This window comes from Sugiyamaella lignohabitans, chromosome C (genome assembly GCF_001640025.1).
Source record: "Sugiyamaella lignohabitans strain CBS 10342 chromosome C, complete sequence".
Taxonomy (NCBI): Eukaryota; Fungi; Ascomycota; class Dipodascomycetes; order Dipodascales; family Trichomonascaceae; genus Sugiyamaella; species Sugiyamaella lignohabitans.
This window is the reverse complement of record NC_031671.1, coordinates 1,943,901-1,963,503: the sequence shown is the minus strand read 5'-3', so window position 1 is coordinate 1,963,503 and position 19,603 is coordinate 1,943,901. Positions and strand designations below refer to the sequence as shown.

The window sequence follows — 19,603 nt, the reverse complement described above, 5'->3', positions numbered from 1 at the left end:
TACTGTGGACCTAAATTGTTTAATAAATAAATAGTGATAATTATAAAAAAATTATAATAATAATTATTTGGAGAGATATCCCAACAAACCTACAATCCCAAGTCGGATCATGACAATCGTCATTATCAGAGTCGATGCAAAAACACAGGGGGCGAGGCCCGATTGTTGGTGTGTCGATATCATTCGCCGAGATCAACAAACAGAGACAGAGACGGAGACACAAATAACAGGCACGAAAACACGTTCAATTGGCGCATAGTCAGCGCATTACCGCGGTCTAATCACGACTGGCTTCTGCTGCTGGCTGCAGCTGGTCAACGCCTGACTGCCTGAGACCACGTTAGGGATTGTTTGCTGGTGCTGCTGGTGCTGGAGCTGGGTTGTTCGGGTAGAACTCCTGTCTGATCCAGCTGTTTTGAGAGAGTCAGTAGCAGGTGCTGTGCTATGAAGAGTCGTGATTTAGGTGCTAATTGGCAGTTATCTCGACACATGTTATAGCTACAGCTGAGCTAGAGCTACACGACCGATACAGCTACAGCTACAGATTACACTACAGATACAGCTATAACCACTTCTACTAATACCGATCACACTCTATTGCTACTATTACTACTGATACTGCTACTATACCGTGATCATGCTATAACTATTACCAATAAAATTCCTGCTGCTATTCTAATCACGACATATCGATAGTGACACCACAGCTATCTCTGCTATAACTTCATCTGTAATTGTATCTGTAATTAATTAATACAGTTAATACATTTAATATCAGATAACCACAGCTGCTGCTACTTCACTGATTAACTCGAAGTCGCTGCTGGTGCTCCTTTGGGCTGCTAATTCGGTCTTCTATGTCGGTCGGCAGGCTATTTCAGGCAGCCAGCCGACTTTCTACCCCATCCCATTTCCTCCACCGGCTCATTACCCGCCAGTCCATATACTACGGCTATAGCTTCCACTCTACTATAGCTTCCCCCTCTGCTATAACTACTCGCTCCGCTATAATTACCCGCTATAGCTACAGGCTATAACCACCAGCTCACTTATTAACTACCACCCACCACCTCTCTATACACGCAGAACACGCAGGCGCGACCGCGTCACCCCGCGCGTTTACCCACGTAAAACCCGCGCTTTTCCGCGTCGCGCGTTGTTGCTTTTTCTCCCAAAAACACCACTTTTACCCCTGTGGAAAAAGCAATTGTACTTCCCACTTGCATAGAGAGACCTATACCGTGCAAAGTCCCAATTATCTCACAACAATGCACAGGAGGTATAAAACTGTTTATTGAGTACCGGTATATATTAGACTGGAGTTGCTGTTTTGATAATTTTGTGAAAGAATCTTTAATTTATTTTACAACTTTTTTTTTATTCACGGCTCTAAAGTTGAAACTTGGTTTCCATTGCCTATTCATTCTTTCGTTTTGTCTATCATTCATTTTATTACTAATAATTTTTATTGTACTCTTTTTTTTGTTTGTTGGATTTTTTTTTTCCTCTCGGGTTGTCGGATTTTGTTACTTGAACGCGACATTGATTTTTACCAATAGTGAACTTTATATAATCATTGAAAATAGTTCGAACTATTTTGGATTGGTAAATTGAATAACCATTGGTGACTCCACAAACGGGCTAGCTTTCGTATCATCCAGTATTAACACCACGCGTCGGGTTGGACTGTGTAATCTACCTCTGATTCGGAATTATGTAAGTATTCAATCTGCTTAAATGTCAATCTTGTCGAATATGTTTCTAACCACAGATGAGTTGATTTCTTTGATTTCATATTTGATTTTCAATTTTTGATTTCATAAAATTTTTATTTCGCTTGTTTCACTCACTTTCTGGTGGTCGGTTCACAATGTCTATGACTACTACTACACCAATAACCCCTTTACACTCTAAACAGGGTCAACAGCAGCCTTATGCATTTGTGAAAAGCGATCCTTTCACAAATCAAGGCCCTCCTGGATCTATGGAAAGCAAAAAGAGATCGTTGGATCAAATTGATAACGGCAATAATAACCCTCATGGCCATGGCCATCATAAAGCTGGTCTTTTGCCCTCGGCCTTTGAATTGACTCCCCCTGATTCTGACCGTAAACCTTCTACTCCTACTCATCACAACACATCTCTGCACCGTCAGCAACCACTTCCTCCAGCATACTCACAATTCTCGATTGTTTCAAATGACATGAGAATCAAGCACGAACAGTTTGGTCCTGATGGATCTCGAAATCAAAATAGCCATATGCATGTGTTTAGCCAAGAGAACATTGGTATGATGAACAATCACAGTGCTGCTGCTGCCGCTGCTTCTTTACAACATGACAGACAGGCTCTTTCTACCATTCCTGCTCCAAACCATTTACCTCCTCATCACCACCAACAACAACAACAGATGAGAATGGCTTATGAAAATGAGCAACAACAGCAACAAATGCAGCGTGCTCATGACCGTGCCTCTGGCGAGGAGATTACTACTCCTATGCACATTCGAGGTGCTCCTATCTCCAACGTCGCTGCTTACACCGGCTATCTTTCTCGTCAAAAGAAGGAATGCGGTGACGACGCCAATAGCACTGTCTGGAGTCAAGACGTTGAAGAGGCTTTTATGGAGGCATTACGAAGAATCCCCAGGGTGGGTCGTCGTAAGATCACTGTTCAAGGTAGACCATGTGGTAGAAACGAGCTTATTGCTGATTACATCTACCAAAAAACTGGCAAGACCCGTACTAGAAAACAAGTGTCTAGTCATATTCAAGTATTAAAACACTTGCTCCGTGATGATGCTGAATTCATGTCGCTCGTGGCTGATAGCCCATCAAAGGACGGCTCGTCTAACGGTATGATCCCTATTGTATCACCCATCTTCTCGAAAAACTCGGCTGGTTCCAAGGAACAAGAGAATGTTACTGGTCCACGAGCGGATATTTTCATGGCATCCCCTAACAAACGACCAAGGTTCAACAACCACCCTTCTTCGCCTTATAGATTCCCCAACAATACCCCCATGAGATCGGCTTCTACCATCGGCATCCCATTGAGCAATTCCAATCACAGTCCTAATGGTTCAGGCAATCCATTCCCAGACGGAGTTTCTCCTCTTAACTTTTGCATGTGGAAACAAGTTGGCAGTCAAATCGACCGGATCTATACCCAACTAATTCGTCCCCAGTTTGAAACTCCCATTAAACCCAAGGCTTTTGAGCATATTGCTACCAGATTCCCTGCTATTGCCCAGTTACTTGCATCCCCTTCATTCAAGCGCACCGTGCCTCTTGTTTACGGCAAAGTCATGCTGAACATTTCCGATGACGCTGAAGGACTTTCTGCTGGCCAATTCAAAGCTGATGTACAATTCACCATTAACAGTCCATCTTCCAGTAACAGCAACAGCAGTGGTTCCAACTCTGCCCACCTCTTGTCTCCTTCAAACACAGCATCTCCAGGAGGCAGCCGCAGAAGCCGTTTCCACTCTTACGAATGTGTCACCAACATCACATCCATGGGCCGCGACCTGCTCGAGCTTAAAGATAATGTTCCCTTTGCCGAGAACCTAGCTCAAAGATTTGATCGGCTGTTCATTCCCTTTACTCCTGATTTCTGGCTACCATTTATCAACGGATTCAATGAGAACGGCAAGTCTGATGTTAAACGTAATCCACAAGCCGCCATTGCTGCTATCACCGTCACCCAAAAGATCATCTGTCGTCAAGAAGACTCGTCCAAGATCTGTGCTGTGATTGTCTATGAGTTTGAAAAGGCCGCCGATAACTTCTCTGCCCGTACCGTCTTTCGACGACTGACATTCAACCCCTCCGGACAACATCCTCATCATCAGCAACAACAGCAACAGCAAAGAATCGAGCAACCACAGTTGAATCCTGCACCTCAATTAGATGCATCCTCACCACAGCAATACCAATCCAGTTCACCCAAACTGCCAACCACTGTGCAACAACTTCCACCCCGATCTCGATCAGTAGCATTGTTCGACTCACCTCTTGCTCACCGTGGCAGCCAGAATAATCCCAGTGTTCAGCTGTCACGACAACAGAGCAGTCCTCAACAAGCTACTTATGATATTGCCCAACTCCAGCTTTACGGACAACCTCCACTATCAGCACCCATGACACGATCCTTCTCAGTGGCAGCAGTCCACCCGCAATCACTGTCATACCCCATCTCTGCTGCCCCAGTGGCCATTGCTCCCCATAGCGGAGAGTCACTTCTCGACACGGACTCTTTCGACAACTCGGCTTATCCTGTTGACAGCGAGACCATGGTGCGATCCATGACTGCTTTCGTTGAGTCCTCCGCCCCATCCTGGACCGAGAGCGATCTCATGTTCTCCAACGATTGGTATGCTCCTCACACCGTCGGCAAGGGCCAACTGGACGATGTCTCATACAGCGAAATGAACACCCCCCTCCGAGTTGGCCGACTATCCACTGGACTTCTCGACAGCCCCTCGTCCGTCGGCATGAGCCGAAGCCACACCGACATCGGCAGGCCCTACTAATACTATTTTATTTTATTCACGACTTTACGAACCCCTCTGTAACTCTATCAAATAATAAACTCTTCACACATCCTTCGTGGGGGCCCATGCCTCCGGCGGCTGGGGCTCCGCCCCAGACCCCGTAGCTCCTGCTTCGCAGGAGATTTCGTGGACCGTGAAGCAGCGGGAAGTCGACACTGCCTCCGTCGGCTGGGGCTCTGCCCCAGACCCCGTGGCTCCTGCTTCGCAGGAGATTGCCGGGACCGTGGAGTAAGGACTCGAGCTGGGCCGGTGATAACTGCTCTAGTCATATCCAATAGTTTGGATATCTGGAACTTGAAGTTTTTCAGCCACAGACGACGGAAAATTAAGCACAATCTTTATCAACAGGTTTGGCATTGGATATTTTTCAATTATTAAAATCGATTGGAAAGCTTCTATTGGTGCACCTGAGGGATTTCAAAAATTTTGTGTTCTGTGGATTATTTTTCAGTGAGTTGTTATTGGTATATAAATTCCAGGTACCGAGGCTGTAGTGATTCGGGGGTCTCTGGGAATTATACTACTAGTTCTTCGACTACCAGTTACACACCTTCTACCACCACTTACAAAACTTCCTACGATCCAATAAATAAATCAGGTTTAAAGTCCTATATTATACTGAAATCCCATCATATATATCACGGGAAGTTCATACCATCCTTGTATATTTTTCCAGCTGTAAACGTTGGCATCCCCATCACAGCCACGAGGTAGAGTTCAAGTCGACCAAAGCATTCTGGATCCTCACGGTTGGGATCGTGAAGTAACGACTCGAGCGAAGCGAGAGGATCCACGGGGTCTGGGGCAGAGCCCCAGCCGCCGGAGGCATTGTGGACCCCTCGAGGTGGGAACCGTGAAGCAACGACTCGAGCGGAGCGAGAGGAGCCACGGGGTCTGGGTCAGAGCCCCAGCCGCCGGAGGCATTGTGGACCCCTTGTGGTGGGAACCGTGAAGGAACGACTCGAGCGGAGCGAGAGGAGCCACGGGGTCTGGGGCAGAGCCCCAGCCGCCGGAGGCAGTCTGAAACTCCCGGAAGAACCGCCAAGAGAAATGCAGTTGAATAAATAGGGAGAAAAGGGGTGTTACAGCATTTGGCGGACGTTGATGTTGATGCGTTTGTTGGCGACCCAGGATCTGTAGAGCTGGCGGTCAAAGCCCGGGTCGAAGTCGGTGAGGAAGGATGGACAAGTGTCGGGCCAGACACGACCGACACCGTGGTACGCGAACCGCGAGTCTCCGCCCATGACTATGATATCGCCGCTACGGAGGAGAATGGGGAGCGGTTTTGAGTCGCGGGTCTTGCCAACGTAGAAAACACAATCGCAACCGAGTGAGACCGAAACGAGGTCGGCTTTAGCGAGCTCGGCAACGTCCTGGTGAGGGGATAGAATATCACCGGGAGAGTAGAAATTGACAATGGCAGCTTCGCATTTGATCTTAAATATCGAACTCAGCAGATTGGCGAGTCGGGGAGGGAAAAACGGGAATCCGTCAGTTCCCGGAGTCAATGATGGGTATACTTTGGTGGTCCAATTGTACTGGCCACCAATAGTGACCCACCGGAGTTTTTTGGCTCGTACTTCTGACATGGTCAGAGGTGGCTTGGCAGGGATTTTGTGTATCAGTTCAACATCGTCGTCAAAAATATTAAACGGACGAGGAACATGGTAATGAACATCCAGGTTCGTAAGATGTTCTTTCGGAGGAAGATATTCGCGAACTGTATCGACTACCAACTGCTGTTGGAGTTCATGACTTAGCAGCCCGGAGATAATTTCCAGACCCGGCAGTTCAGCGATCCGCACCGTGGTATAAACGGCACCACTGCTCACGTCATCAACTCCTCCGCCGCCAATTCCCACATCAATTGCCTCATTAGTTCTCTCATGAGAATCTCGAAATGGTCCACCACTGCTGGTGCTTGTGCCGGTGCCGGTATCGGGATGTGGACCAGGGCGGGAGCTGTCATGAGGAGAACTATAAATACCTTTGCGGTGGTGACCAGACACAGAGTCGGGGTCCGAAGCACGAGTCTGGGGAACAAATAGGTTCACGGCACTGGACCATCGATCCGATACCGGGCTCGATTGCTCTGTGACAGTGTACCCCCCTGAGTATGTACGACAACTGCAAGGGTCTAGAATATCGGGGTCTGACCCCACTTCGGATCGATGCAGGTACCTATGGGACTTGTAGTACGGTTTAAACAAGTCAACCACGGGGCTGGCAGACCCCGAAACCGGCGACTCAGGGCGTGGAGACGGCGTCACCGACGGCGTAGTGGTCTCCTCGTCGTAACACGTCATTACTCTCACACACTCTCCTACAACGGCGGAAACCTGTTTCTATATAAGGTTCTACGAGTTTAAAATGGTGCCGTTGGCGACGAAAATCTTTCATGATGCGGCGCTGCAGGGGGTGGAAGTGTGCCTCCGGCGGCTGGGGCTCCGCCCCAGACCCTGGTTGCTCCTGCTTCGCAGGAGAATTTAACGAGAGGGGCCCCACTTCCGACTCGAGCGAAGCGAGAGGAGCCACCAGGGTCTGGGGCGGAGCCCCAGCCGCCGGAGGCACACCCCGACCCGCTGGCGATGCGCCGATACCGGGGGAGCCGGGCAGGGGGGACAGTAGGCATCAGTGCTAGTCGAAAGAAGTAAAGAAGACCATCTTTATTGTGTCGTCTACCTCATCAGGAAGTACATGAGCGTGCAGCGAACCTGACGATCGGGGGTAGGTTGTGGTAAGGATTTGCTACGGCAGCGGTTGGGTTTGTGCCGTACAAGGCACTAGGGCCACAAAAAAGTTAATTACAGTTTTAATGTCTAGCGCCCATACGGCAGCACAGCGGCGATCGCGATGCCGTAGGGTGCTTAATCAAGCCACAGACGGTCAGAGCCAAGATTTGCTGGTCCATCGGACGTGCGCCTCTGAGCCATACCATATGCCGCATGCCGTGGCTGTCCGGTGGAGTCCCGGTCAGGCAGGCAGCCAGACAGTCAAGCAAGGAAACATCCGCCCCCACCACCACAACTGTCGAAAACTGGTAACTCGTGCCACCCTCCAGGCAACCGACTCGAGCGTAGCGAGAGGAGCCACGGGGTCTGGGGCAGAGCCCCAGCCGCCGGAGGCAGGCCCCAACCCCCCTACCGTGGTGTCGACGGCAAAGTGTTTAGCCAACACACGGCGGAGCACCTTGATGGACACGGCACAGACGATGCAGCGATGGGGCTGTCTCGAAGTTATGTTATGCCAGCGATCAGCCGGGGATGTCGAGGCCTGCTCGACAGGAGACTTGAGTAAACAGCAATCAATCACCTCAGTTGCTGAAAGAACGAGTGACGGACTGATCGATCAGCATTGGCCATTCGGTGGTGGTGTTATTGTGACCCAGATGGCGAGTGTCGTTCGGCAAATGGTGTTAAACGGGTGTCGACGGGCATCTGGGCAGACCTGGGTCTTGGCTTGGTCCACCACGTTGAGCAGCCACCGTCGCCGGTATGGGTCAGTCGCACCGTCCGCCAGCTGGCAGCCCGGATTGAGCTGTGTGGCTGCTTGGCCTCGCTGCACGTCTGAGACATCCATGCCCAACCATGATGCGTCGGCGCCACACGTCCCTGCCGGTCAATTTTCGGGCTCGAACAAACGGGCGAGGCAGGCTTGGCGGGGTGCTGGTGGTGCTGGTGGTGCTGGTGCTGCCTCCGGCGGCTGGGGCGCTGCCCCAGACCCCGTTGTGCTCGCTTCGCGAGCGGAGGGGGACCGGTTGGCCAGCGGGGTGCCAGGGGGAACTGGGGAACTGGGGAGAGAAGTAGTTCCGCACTGGGATTGGGTTTAGAAAACCGTTGTGTCCATCCGTAGTTCATTGGAAACGAAAGTTTGACGGGTCTTGGCATCCAAGACCGCCGTTCGACATTGTCACAAGTCAGGGGCAATGATGTCCGGAATTGTCTTGATTATGCTACTATAATTTAAGCTATGCTGTAGCTAGCTCCTGTAACGGTGTGGTAAAGTGTGTAGCAATTTAGCTAGCTATTTTTGGCTCTCCTGCTAGCATATTTGGAGCATGCCTCGAGCATGCCTCGAGCATGCCTGGAGAATGCTTGGACAATAGCTGGAGACACTTCGTTCAAGTGGCTTATTTAGGCTGTCTTTGTTCGGGTCAACAGAGCCGTGCCTCGAGCGTGTATTTATCTTGGGGGGGAGGTTACCGACTGTTGCTGCTATTCGCTATTCTAATCTAATTTATTTTATTCTCATTAGTACGGAATGCACTAGTACCAGTTCCAATCTTACATCCTTTACGGACTGGTATAGCTAAAGTCCAAGTCCAAGGCTAATGTTAGATAGCTACTTTTCCCTTCCGTTTCCCATTTTTCCGTTCAATCTCGCCTGTCTTATTCAGAGCCTCAGATCTCCCTCTAACTTCTGTTTATTAGCGTTTCCTTATGGATCTCAATAGCCTATTGTGCTCTAGTGGCCCTAGTTCCTCCCACCTGGCCCCGATACATGATACATGCAGCCTGCCCAACAAAGGCGCTACCATCCAAACGCTACGCTTGATTAGATTAAAATGCTGCCGTACTGACTCACGTCTCACGTTTTGAGTGTCATAGACTAAATCGGTTAGATGACTGGCCCTGCCTCACTGGACCTGACTGGTCCATATGCCCACTTATCGACTCATCTCTACCGGTGTTGATAATTAATTGCCACAGAAGGTCCAGAGAAGGGCTCACAGAAGGTCTACAGAAGGGTTCACGGAATGGTCCAGAATGGTCAGGATGGTCTATAGAAGGTAATGGCCGGGCTTCCTGGCTACCTCTAGTAACTTTGTCCCTGCTAATTTATTTTGTTACCAATGCCTTCCGCATTATGTCTACTTTGCTATGCACCGTATAGAGTTTACCATTTTAAGCGTCTGATGCCTATTACGAGCCACCATTAAAATTATAATCGATATAAAATGGTATTGATAAATAAACGATAGAAAATCAAAATAACAACAAAATGACTATACTGATACGAACACACGGATTATATTATCCTTAACACTTTATTTTTCTTTAACAGCTTATATAAATTTCTTTCATGTTCACTTCAACTTCCTTTCGTTATTACTATATCAATTCCGATCATTATTGGCAGATCAATTCCGGTCGCTATCACTATTATTATTATTCTTTATTATTTTCATAACCTAAAGTCATTTGCTTTCTCTTCTCTTCTCTATTCTCTCATTTTACTCATTCTTAAACTACAGACTAATATTCTGCTATTATTTATCGGTAGGTATTTCACACCAACACACTTTTTATTCCATGCCTCAAATTACCTTGAAAAAGGCTGTGGCTTTTTACGGCTGAGAAAATGTAGTTTTTAGCTGCTACATTTCTTTTTTCAGCATTCCCTAACTTTTAGACGCAATATACATTGATGCATGTTGTGTCGTCCAAATAAAAAGAAATCTGCCTAATTTAAAGGCTCGGCACCGAATAGAAAAAGCAAGCTTGTCTCGACGGATCGTTTCTCAATCGTCTTCATCCAGATCGACCGCTTTGGTTTCAGACGTGGCCATGACCCAGTTGTGACGACAGGGACAGGGCAAGGGGGCCACCTTTAATTTGACGCTTGTATATATATAACTAGTTATCTCGGTTCGTGTGCGATCTAAAAGATAAATAGTTTATTTTCGAAAGGTCAACCGTAGTTTGTTGGAGCAGTTTTAATTTTGGGTTTTTTTGACTGCCAACTGCTATTATTGTGGGGTTGACTGATTAAACTAGATATCTTGATAAACATTTTTATGGCCATCTCGGTAGCAGCTCCTACTGTTGGTATCTTATCATTTTAATCATTTTTTAATTTTATTATCTCTTCGACAGAGAGAAACTGTTAATTTTTTTTTTTTGACGATTCTGAATTCCAAACTATCAACAAACTTTTTGTATTCTTTTGTATTCAATTTGGTTTTTACTGGTATCATTTCAGCAACTACAACAAACGACTACAAACAAATTAATCTTGATTTTAGATTCATATCTATTTCGATTTAATAGCTAGCTATCATTATCATATCATATCATCACATCAACATCAACATCACAAAACACATTTCGATTATCGTCACATAGCGCACTATCTATTCGTTTACTCGTTCTAGTGAATGTGCTAAATATACCCGACCTCATTGCCAATAACCTATAGTCCGTAATGTCTGTTGACGAGAAATTACAAGACTACTACCTCCTCCAACAACAATTCATCTACTCACCCACATATAACTCAAACTCGTTGGAAGATTTCCCCCCTCCTCTCTGGATGGACGATTCCGTTTCACCAGGGCTTCTGCCAAGTTCAAACTGTTCATCTGCAGCTTCTTCTCGAAATGTCACTCCTATAATTGGTCCTGTTGACGATAAACTGAGTCTTATTCCTCATGCTAGTTTATCCGACCATCATCACAACTATTCTAGTGCCATGTCCCTCACTAGTTCCAACGCCAACACTCAAACCACTAATATCGCTACTAGTGTCAACACTAGTGGTGCCTCTTGTAGCAGCAATGCTAGTACTGATTCAGCAGGTCAGGGTAAAAACATGTCGCCGCGGAGAAAACGAGGCAGACAAACTGGGTCTTCTGGTCGACCCAGAAAAAACACTTCGCATTCCAAATCTCCTTTAAAAAAGAGTGAGATCCACGACGGATTTAATGAACTCGTAGTGAGTGATTACGGTGAAGAGTGTACATTTCTCCGTAATTTAGAGGGCTCTACTACCCAGGATGATATTATAATTGGCATGGGTACCAGAAGCCGAAGACGGCCCATTATTGCTGGTCCTACTCCAGCAGACGCATCGAAATACGCATTCCAGGGCTGTCCCGAAGGTTCTCACATGGAAACCTTGACTCCAAGACAGACATCTCCAGCACCATCATTATTACCATTCACTTCATCTTCCAACAACATTGCCTCTCCCGCAGCAGCCTTGTTTCCGCCAATAATGTCCTACCAGTTTGGCGAGGGTGCTATTCCTTTAGTGCCTGACTACTCAGAACCCATAGACAATAATAGCCACGGCCACAATCACAACCGCAATCGCAATCACAATCACAATCACAACCACAATACAAGCGATAGATAATTGAGCTGCGATACAGAACTGGACTCATGTCACTCCACTGTCCACTTACGATACGACTAAAATTTACGACGTTACGACTCATATTTATATTTATATATAATAATTTTTTATTTAATATCACGGATTAATATTACATCTCCCGTAGTACTTGTCGCAAGAGCTACTACACTAGAGCTACTACACTCTGCACTGCAGATGATATCGAGAAAGGTTAATTAATTAATTCAATAAATTAAATACAACAAATTCTAGCTATTTACAATGAATGCTCAACGAGCACTTCCTTCGACCGCATCCAGTCTTCAAAATCGATTCTAATTTCTTTCAAGTCCTTCGCTTCTGTGACACTGAGTAGAAACAAACAATCAGCATTTTCAGGCCAGGAAGCAAAATTTGTACTTTATCAAGTTTCGAGTAGGAACCCGTGTTCCTACACCACAGAATCACGCCTTCTTTGTCCGCAGTTGCAGACCGTGCCACTGTTTGATATCGTCGGCGAGCACCTCGTTCACCAGACGGTGCTGTTTGACCATATTCATACCGTCGAACTTCTTCGACACAATCGAAATGGCGAACATAGACCCACACCCGCCCGACACATCTTTAACCATGAGCTCCTCAGGATCCAGCGATTCGACCAGTTTCTTGTAAATATCCTTCTCATAATCGCCCAGATCCGACGGCGGGGCCAGCGAGTAGAATCTCACCGCTCCTTCCTTTGCCATCCAACGGCCCATGGCCTGCCTCACACCAGTCTCAGCAGCGACCCCAGGACGGGCCACCGTCCTCGACGCTCTCCAAAAACTCGCAATCATCGCCTGCTGTATATTAATAATCCAGCCAACTGACTGGCATCTCTTGATCAACCGACCGACATGAAAAACCCCCCCTCTCCCGCCGTGCATCTCCGAACATGACGGACTTGTACCGCTGCCTCCGGCGGCTGGGGCTCCGCCCCAGACCCCATGGCTCCTCTCGCTCCGCTCGAGTCGTTTCCGTCTCGGTCCCAGCCTTCTCCTGCGAAGCAGGAGCAACCAGGGTCTGGGGCGGAGCCCCAGCCGCCGGAGGCAGGCCCCCGCCAGTAAAGTGTACAGAAGTCTATTTAGATCTTAGAAGCAACGTTGGCAAGGGGGTAGTCGATATAGCCCTTGTCGTCGTTGGTGTAGAAGGTCTTTCTGTCGTAGGGGGTGAGCGGGGTTTTGCACTGGAGACGATCGACGATGTCCGGGTTGGAGATGAAGTATCTGCCGAGAGCCACCAGACTGTTGGGGTCGTTTTCGGCATACGATTCGGCGATTTTGGCGAGAGCGCCGGCCTTGATAATCACGCCGGTCCATACTGTGCGCACAAACTCGTTGCTGCCATAATAATCTTCGACGTCGAGGTTACCGGTGACTCGTGGCTCGACAACGTGAATGTATGCGAGTCTGTTACCGTTTTGTCCTCGTCTTTCAAGCTCGCTGATGACGTACGAGAACTGGGGAACGGGACTCACCCCAGGATCAACCTCGCCAAATACTCCCCAGGGCGACAGCCGGATTCCGACCCTGTCAGCGCCAATGGCCTCACTCAGCGCATCCACAATCTCTAAAGTGAACCGGGCCCGGTTCTCAATCGACCCGCCGTACTCGTCGGTCCGGGTGTTGGTGTTCTCATGCAAAAACTGGTCCGGAAGGTATCTGTGGAAACTGTTAGTGTTGTCTTTCGGGGGTGAGGGGGTCGTGCCTCCGGCGGCTGGGGCTCTGCCCCAGACCCCGTGGCTCCTCTCGCTGCGCTCGAGTCGTGGTCTGGGGGTCCCGTTCGGTGTTTTTTGTGGGATTGTTATGAATAGTGGGGATGGGATGGGAACTTACCCGTTGGCATTGTGGATCTCGACACCAGCAGCTCCAGCAGCAATCGAGTTCTTGGCTGCTTGAACGTAGTGCTGGACGTATTCCTTGATCTCGTCTTTGGTAAGTGCCCGAGGGGCAATTTTGTCCGCCATGGCAACATTGGATGCTGAAACGTATTGGTCTTTGAGTCCTTCCGACTCGAGAACCTTGGGTTCAGCTGCTCGTCCAAGAGCCCATAATTGCACAAACAAATACGAATTGTGCACATTGACTCTGTCGACGACCTTTTTCCATGCCTTGACTTGTTCTTCCGACCAGATTCCTGGAACATGGGGGTAACCACCGGCCTTGGCTGCGATATAGGTACCCTCGGTGATGAGAAGAGTTCCTGGACGAGACGCTCTTTGAGCGTAGTATTCGGCCACCGAGTCTGTAGGAACGTGGTTGGGCGATCTGAATCTTGTAAGAGGAGCCAGAACCACTCGGTGCTGAAGCTCGTAACGGCCTACCTTGAGAGGTGTGTAGAGAAGAGGAGTAGCGTCACCTGATACTGTCATTATTTTTCTATAATTTCTTGAACTCTTAAAAACTCGTGAAAATACTGACGTGATTCTTGTTCACCAATCCTCTGATACCAGCAAAAAAACTGTTGTATCAGTAGGAACAAACAAAGAAACAACTGAGGCACCACCACCGAGCATCAGAAAGCATGATAAATAAGATTGATTAGCGGCGCCAGCAGCAGCAGGGCGTCCGTCCTCGGTTCGGATCTATTCTATGCCGCAGTCCGCGGATCTATTGCGTGCTCTGGTGCATGGTTCCTGCATCGCCAACGGTCGTGGGGCATTCAGGGGGTGGGGTGGGGTGCCGTGCCTCCGGCGGCTGGGGCTCTGCCCCAGACCCCGTGGCTCCTCTCGCTGCGCTCGAGTCGTTACAAGGGGGGCCCCGGATCACTCCTGCGAAGCAGGAGCAACGGGGTCTGGGGCGGAGCCCCAGCCGCCGGAGGCAAATGCCCCCAGAAGAGCGTGTGATGTGTCTATAGTTTACTGTGGAAGGGGTAGTCTGTGTACCCTCGGATGACCTCGTCGATGGTTTTGGCTTTGTGGGCGTACCAGGTGGGTTTGTCGGGGGTGGCCAGTTCGAGTTTGTGCTCGATTCGGTCGACCAGGTCCGGGTTGGAGATGAAGTAGCGGCCAATGGCTATAACGACGTTGGGGTCTTCTTGAGCAAACTTTTCGGCGTCCTCAACAAGACCGCCGGCTCGAATTAGGACTCCTTTCCAAATGTTGCGGATGAACTCGTTTGTTCCGGGATGGTCTTTGATATCGATTTGGCCCGCGACTCGTGGCTCGACGATGTGGATAAATGCCAGTCGGTTACCGGCAATAGCCCGTTTCTCGAGCTCGGCAACTACGTACGACCACTGGGGAATCGGACTTACTCCATATGTCGACGGCCCGTACTTGTTCCAGGGAGAGAATCTCACACCCACTCGGTCGGCGCCAACTGCTGCAATCAGAGCATCAATGATTTCGAGAGTGAATCGTGCCCGGTTCTCAATTGATCCGCCATACTCATCCGTTCGGTGGTTCGTAGTATCATGGAGAAACTGATCAGGGAGATAGCTGCAATTCTTGTTAGTATCGTACTATATATTTTTCAGCAGTCACTTGATAGGTCACTTGATATGCTGTATGTACTAGTACTGGTACCGGTAGTATGTATCAGTTGTGCCAGTAAACCAGTTAGAAAAAAAACCCAGTTAGCCAGTTATCCAGTCAAATAGTTTGTATATCCGCCTTTAATATATCTATATTGTGTTATTGGACTTACCCGTTGGCTGAATGGAGTTCGACACCTGAAGCTCCTGCTGCAATGGCGTTCTTGGCCGCCTGAGCATACAGCTCGATATACTCCTTGATTTCGGATTTGGTGAGTGGTCGTGGATTAGGGGTGTCGTCTCTTGCTTTGACGTCTGACGCTGAAACGTAATAGTTTTTAATCCCATCTTCCTCGAGATCGGGGATGTATGCTCTGTTACCAAGAGCCCACAGCTGGACAAACGCAAACGACTGTTTGGCACGAATTCTATCAAACACTTTCTTCCATGCAGTAATCTGTTCTTGAGACCATATCCCAGGAGCACCACTGAGACCACCTGCTTTCTTTGCAATAAATGCTGCCTCTGTAATAATAAGAGTACCTGGTCTCGACGCCCGCTGTTCGTAATACTCTGCTACGAGGTCAGTAGGAACGTGGTTCGGCGACCGCCGTCTTGTCAATGGAGCCATGGCCACTCTGTGTTGCAGAGTGGCTCTACCGACTTTTATAGGTTGAAACAGAGGAGACACCGACCCAGCCATGACCAAAAACCTGCTCTCAATGCGTCTTGCACGATATGTAATCGGATAAGTCTCGAATCGCGACATGCGTCGGTATTTCATGCAGCCGGCGCCGGGTGGGGTGTGCCTCCGGCGGCTGGGGCGCTGCCCCAGACCCCGTTGTGCTCCGCTTCGCGGAGCTCTGCCGTGGGGTGCCGACTCTGACGGGCTCGTATTAGAGTTATACTGCTATCCAAATTATTACTATCAATCAATCGATCGATCATAAAGTATTATACTGTACTTGATAATACAAATCAAGTAATTCCAGAATAATTACTACAACATCATATGTTGAATATATTGGGATATAACCTCTTGGGAGTTGCTAGAATTTAGTTTTTTATGGGCTCGTAGCTGGGAGAGCTTGATATTAGTAGCTACAGCTGTAGCAATTAAGTAAAATATGCTTCAATTGTTGGAAAACAGGGGTCAGAGACATAATACACTTTCCAATTATTCACCACACAAACCCAGCACCTAGCCCAACCCCCGAGCAAACTCCTGCGAAGCAGGAGCCACGGGGTCTGGGGCGGAGCCCCAGCCGCCGGAGGCATGTGCACCCCCGTAAAAGTTACCCCTGAGCACGCACGCACCGATCGTCGCAGAGGGCCCTGCGTCGACGTGCAGTTTGTTTACGTTCGTTTTTGGCCACCGGGAGGAGGTTGTGTTTGTTTATGTTCTGACTGTACAGAGAAATTAAGTAGGAAAGCTAAGTTATTTGGAAATTGTGAAGCTCAAGTGTGATTAAGTGATTTAAATATTGATAGAAAAATGGTTTCTGTATTTGATATGATTAAACACCGTTCCTGGAACCCCCTGAAAATGTTGGCGGTGGAGAAAATCAAGTGGACGTTGTTTCTCGTCTCGTGTGGATTGTCGTCCATTCTCCTATTTCTCGACATTGTCATGTCGTCTAATCCAGTTGCCACTGGTGTTCTAACCGATCTTCTACTTCTTACGTTTCTGAGTGTGTGTTTCCTGTTGCCAGACGCTGGTGTTGATTCGAGATGGGTTAATTACCATATTGGAGCGTGGGCCACGATGTTTTCTGGAGTCGTTATTTATGATATTGCAGTGGGTCGTAGCCAGCACGACAGAGCCGATGCTATTTTACTGATCAATTTGCACATGGCAGTGATTCTGATGCTGGTGAGACTGTGTGTGATTGTCAGCTCGTACTATAAACTGCGAGAAGAAGAAGCACTTAAAGCGGAAAACATGGCTATTATGGAGTCTAAAATGAAGTCGAGCAATTGCTGTGAGGATGACGACCCGAAAGTAACTCATGGGTTACCTGAAGCAGTCGGAGTTGTTGACCTGAATGATCCTCTGGGTGATATTACAGACTGCGGTCAAAGTGAGAACCGACGTCCTGAATATGTTCATGTTCACAGTTCCAAACTCGAAAGAACCGAAAGAACTTACTGCGAGCCCGAACCCGACACCGACCCTGTCATCCCCGAGTCTCCTTATAAGAACAGACCGCTTTTGCGGGTCCCTCATTGGGCGGACTACGACTCCGAGAAACAGGTCCCCAACTACCCAAAGAGGTTCATGAACGTCCAGATCTAACTCTCTCTCTACTCCAATCACTTCTTACTACTAAAACTACGCATTTGTGTTCGGGATTATAAGTTGTCGTAATAAAATAACTACTTCGTTACCGACATGCCTCCGGCGGCTGGGGCGCTGCCCCAGACCCCGTTGCTCCTCTCGCTCCGCTCGAGTCGACCTCTGCCACGGTCCCATGTTCCGCTTCACGAGCACAGCTCGGTGGGTAATAAAATAACCAATTCGTTGCCGACCAGCCTCCGGCGGCTGGGGCGCTGCCCCAGACCCTGTAGTTCCTCTCGCTCCGCTCGACTCGACTCTCCCCACGGTCCCAGCAGCTCGCGAAGCGAGCACAACCAGGTCCGGGCGGCCGGGCTCGGTGGGTAATAAAATAACCAATTCGTTGCCGACCAGCCTCCGGCGGCTGGGGCGCTGCCCCAGACCCCGTAGTTCCTCTCGCTCCGCTCGACTCGACTCTCCCCACGGTCCCAGCAGCTCGCGAAGCGAGCACAACCAGGTCCGGGCGGAGCCCGGCCGCCGGAGGCACATCCACCCCCCGAATGCCAACAAGTCCGGCCGGAGGCAGACCCCCTGAAAGTGAACGTAAAGGTTATTAATAATTTTTATATCCCATTACATATATGGTACAACATAAAAACATAACAGAAAAACACCAGATTTTTTAAATTTTGTCAACATAAGCGAATTGGTAATCATGTTTTTAAGTTGCTTAATCGTCTCGGAGAAGGGCCTCTCTCTTCTCGGCAACACGTTGTTGTCTTCTATCTCTAGCGGCACGGTTACGGAGACGACGGGCCTCGGACTCGTCCTTGAGGGCACGCTCACGGGCGGCTTGGGCCTTGGCCTTGATGACGTGCTCAATGACTTGACGCTTGTGCTTGAATGTGTTACCCTTGGCGAGCTTGTAGAGTTCGTGGTACAGGTGCTTGTCGATCTTGCCAGAGTCTCTGTACTTGACGAGCAAACGACGCAAGACTCGGAGACGTCTCATCCAGAGTACTTGAGAGGGCATACGAGCGTCAGCAGTACCCTTTCTCTTACCGTAACCGGTGTGTCTACCGGCACGCTTGGCCTCGTGGAGGGCTCTAGTACGGGATCTAGAGTGACCAGTGGCGGGCTTGTGGATGATCAAACCGTTGGAAACCAACTTGCGGACAGCTTGACGAGAGTTGGCATTGCTGATTTCGGTGGTCTCGTTAGGATCGAGCCAGATCTTTCTCTTACCGACGTTTAAAACGCTGGCAGCGAGTCTCTTTTGGAGTCTGAGGTTGGCCCTAAAATTTGTTAGTATTTTGTTGGACTAGTGTTTGTTTGCAGATGAAATTTTTGTGAACCGAAAACAGAATCAGAAATGAGAGCGAGATTGAATACTTGGAATAATAATTTGTGTGTTATCGGACTGACTGACTGATAATATGTATTGGATAATCCTGTCGATGAAAAAAATTCGTATCTCAAATCGGTTGTCACACTTCGATTACTCGTATAGTATTAACAATATGGTCGCTAGTGAAACGTCATCACTTTCTTGTTGAACAGAATGTGCTTGTCGATATCATTGAAAACAAATTTGTGAAAACTACTCCTTATCTCGACCGTCGTTACATGTATCTTCCTTGTTATCGAAATTAACTCAACAGAATCATCATCGTCTCGAAACAAACCAAACTAACAAAACCAATCTCGCTTTTCAATCGTCTTCTATCGCATTCATCCAGAAATCCACCTTCTACAGATCTTTCTCACTTACATCTCTTATGTTGTTGTCGATTGGTGGTGAAAGAGAATGAGGTGGATATGTCGGTTATTCAGTGATATGATTCTTCTTCTCTCTTGCGTGCACTATCTCACCTGAGTCGCAACAAAAATGCACTATTTGCCTAAATGTGACTTTAAATTGCCTATTTAGGAAATATGTACTCGACGACGCTCCATCACTCTTACTCACAGGTCACCCCAGGTTACTCACAGTTGCAGACCCTGCTCACACCTTTCATGCGGCTGACTTCCCATCACGGGCTGCGGTGAAACGGTCGTCAGGTTTATTCACGGGTTTCTCCTTTCTGGGGCTCGGTAATGGCTGGGGATTGAGGTCTGCCTCCGGCGGCTGGGGCGCTGCCCCA

At 48.5% G+C, this 19,603-nt stretch overlaps 6 protein-coding genes across 6 annotated transcripts; 1 reads left to right on the top strand and 5 right to left on the bottom strand.

Moving 5' to 3' along the window:
- Positions 1–1,876: 1,876 nt before the first annotated feature.
- Positions 1,877–4,534, top strand: TEC1 (Tec1p; the record flags this gene model as incomplete). Its single annotated transcript, XM_018881385.1, has 1 exon — positions 1,877–4,534. One exon carries the CDS (start codon positions 1,877–1,879, stop codon positions 4,532–4,534), a length of 2,658 nt encoding a protein of 885 aa, XP_018733980.1.
- A 1,103-nt stretch (positions 4,535–5,637) lies between these two features.
- On the bottom strand, positions 5,638–6,861 carry AWJ20_4317 (uncharacterized protein; the record flags this gene model as incomplete). The annotated part of the gene is made up of 1 exon (XM_018881384.1): positions 5,638–6,861. One exon carries the CDS (start codon positions 6,859–6,861, stop codon positions 5,638–5,640), a length of 1,224 nt encoding a protein of 407 aa, XP_018733979.1.
- A 5,274-nt stretch (positions 6,862–12,135) lies between these two features.
- Positions 12,136–12,507, bottom strand: AIM1 (Aim1p; the record flags this gene model as incomplete). The annotated part of the gene is made up of 1 exon (XM_018881383.1): positions 12,136–12,507. The coding sequence occupies one exon, from the start codon at positions 12,505–12,507 to the stop codon at positions 12,136–12,138; it is 372 nt and encodes a 123-aa protein (XP_018733978.1).
- A 1,034-nt stretch (positions 12,508–13,541) lies between these two features.
- On the bottom strand, positions 13,542–14,081 carry OYE2 (Oye2p; the record flags this gene model as incomplete). Its single annotated transcript, XM_018881382.1, has 1 exon — positions 13,542–14,081. One exon carries the CDS (start codon positions 14,079–14,081, stop codon positions 13,542–13,544), a length of 540 nt encoding a protein of 179 aa, XP_018733977.1.
- A 1,272-nt stretch (positions 14,082–15,353) lies between these two features.
- Positions 15,354–15,953, bottom strand: OYE2 (Oye2p; the record flags this gene model as incomplete). Its single annotated transcript, XM_018881381.1, has 1 exon — positions 15,354–15,953. One exon carries the CDS (start codon positions 15,951–15,953, stop codon positions 15,354–15,356), a length of 600 nt encoding a protein of 199 aa, XP_018733976.1.
- A 2,236-nt stretch (positions 15,954–18,189) lies between these two features.
- On the bottom strand, positions 18,190–18,492 carry RPL19A (ribosomal 60S subunit protein L19A; the record flags this gene model as incomplete). The annotated part of the gene is made up of 1 exon (XM_018881380.1): positions 18,190–18,492. The coding sequence occupies one exon, from the start codon at positions 18,490–18,492 to the stop codon at positions 18,190–18,192; it is 303 nt and encodes a 100-aa protein (XP_018733975.1).
- Positions 18,493–19,603: the final 1,111 nt, after the last annotated feature.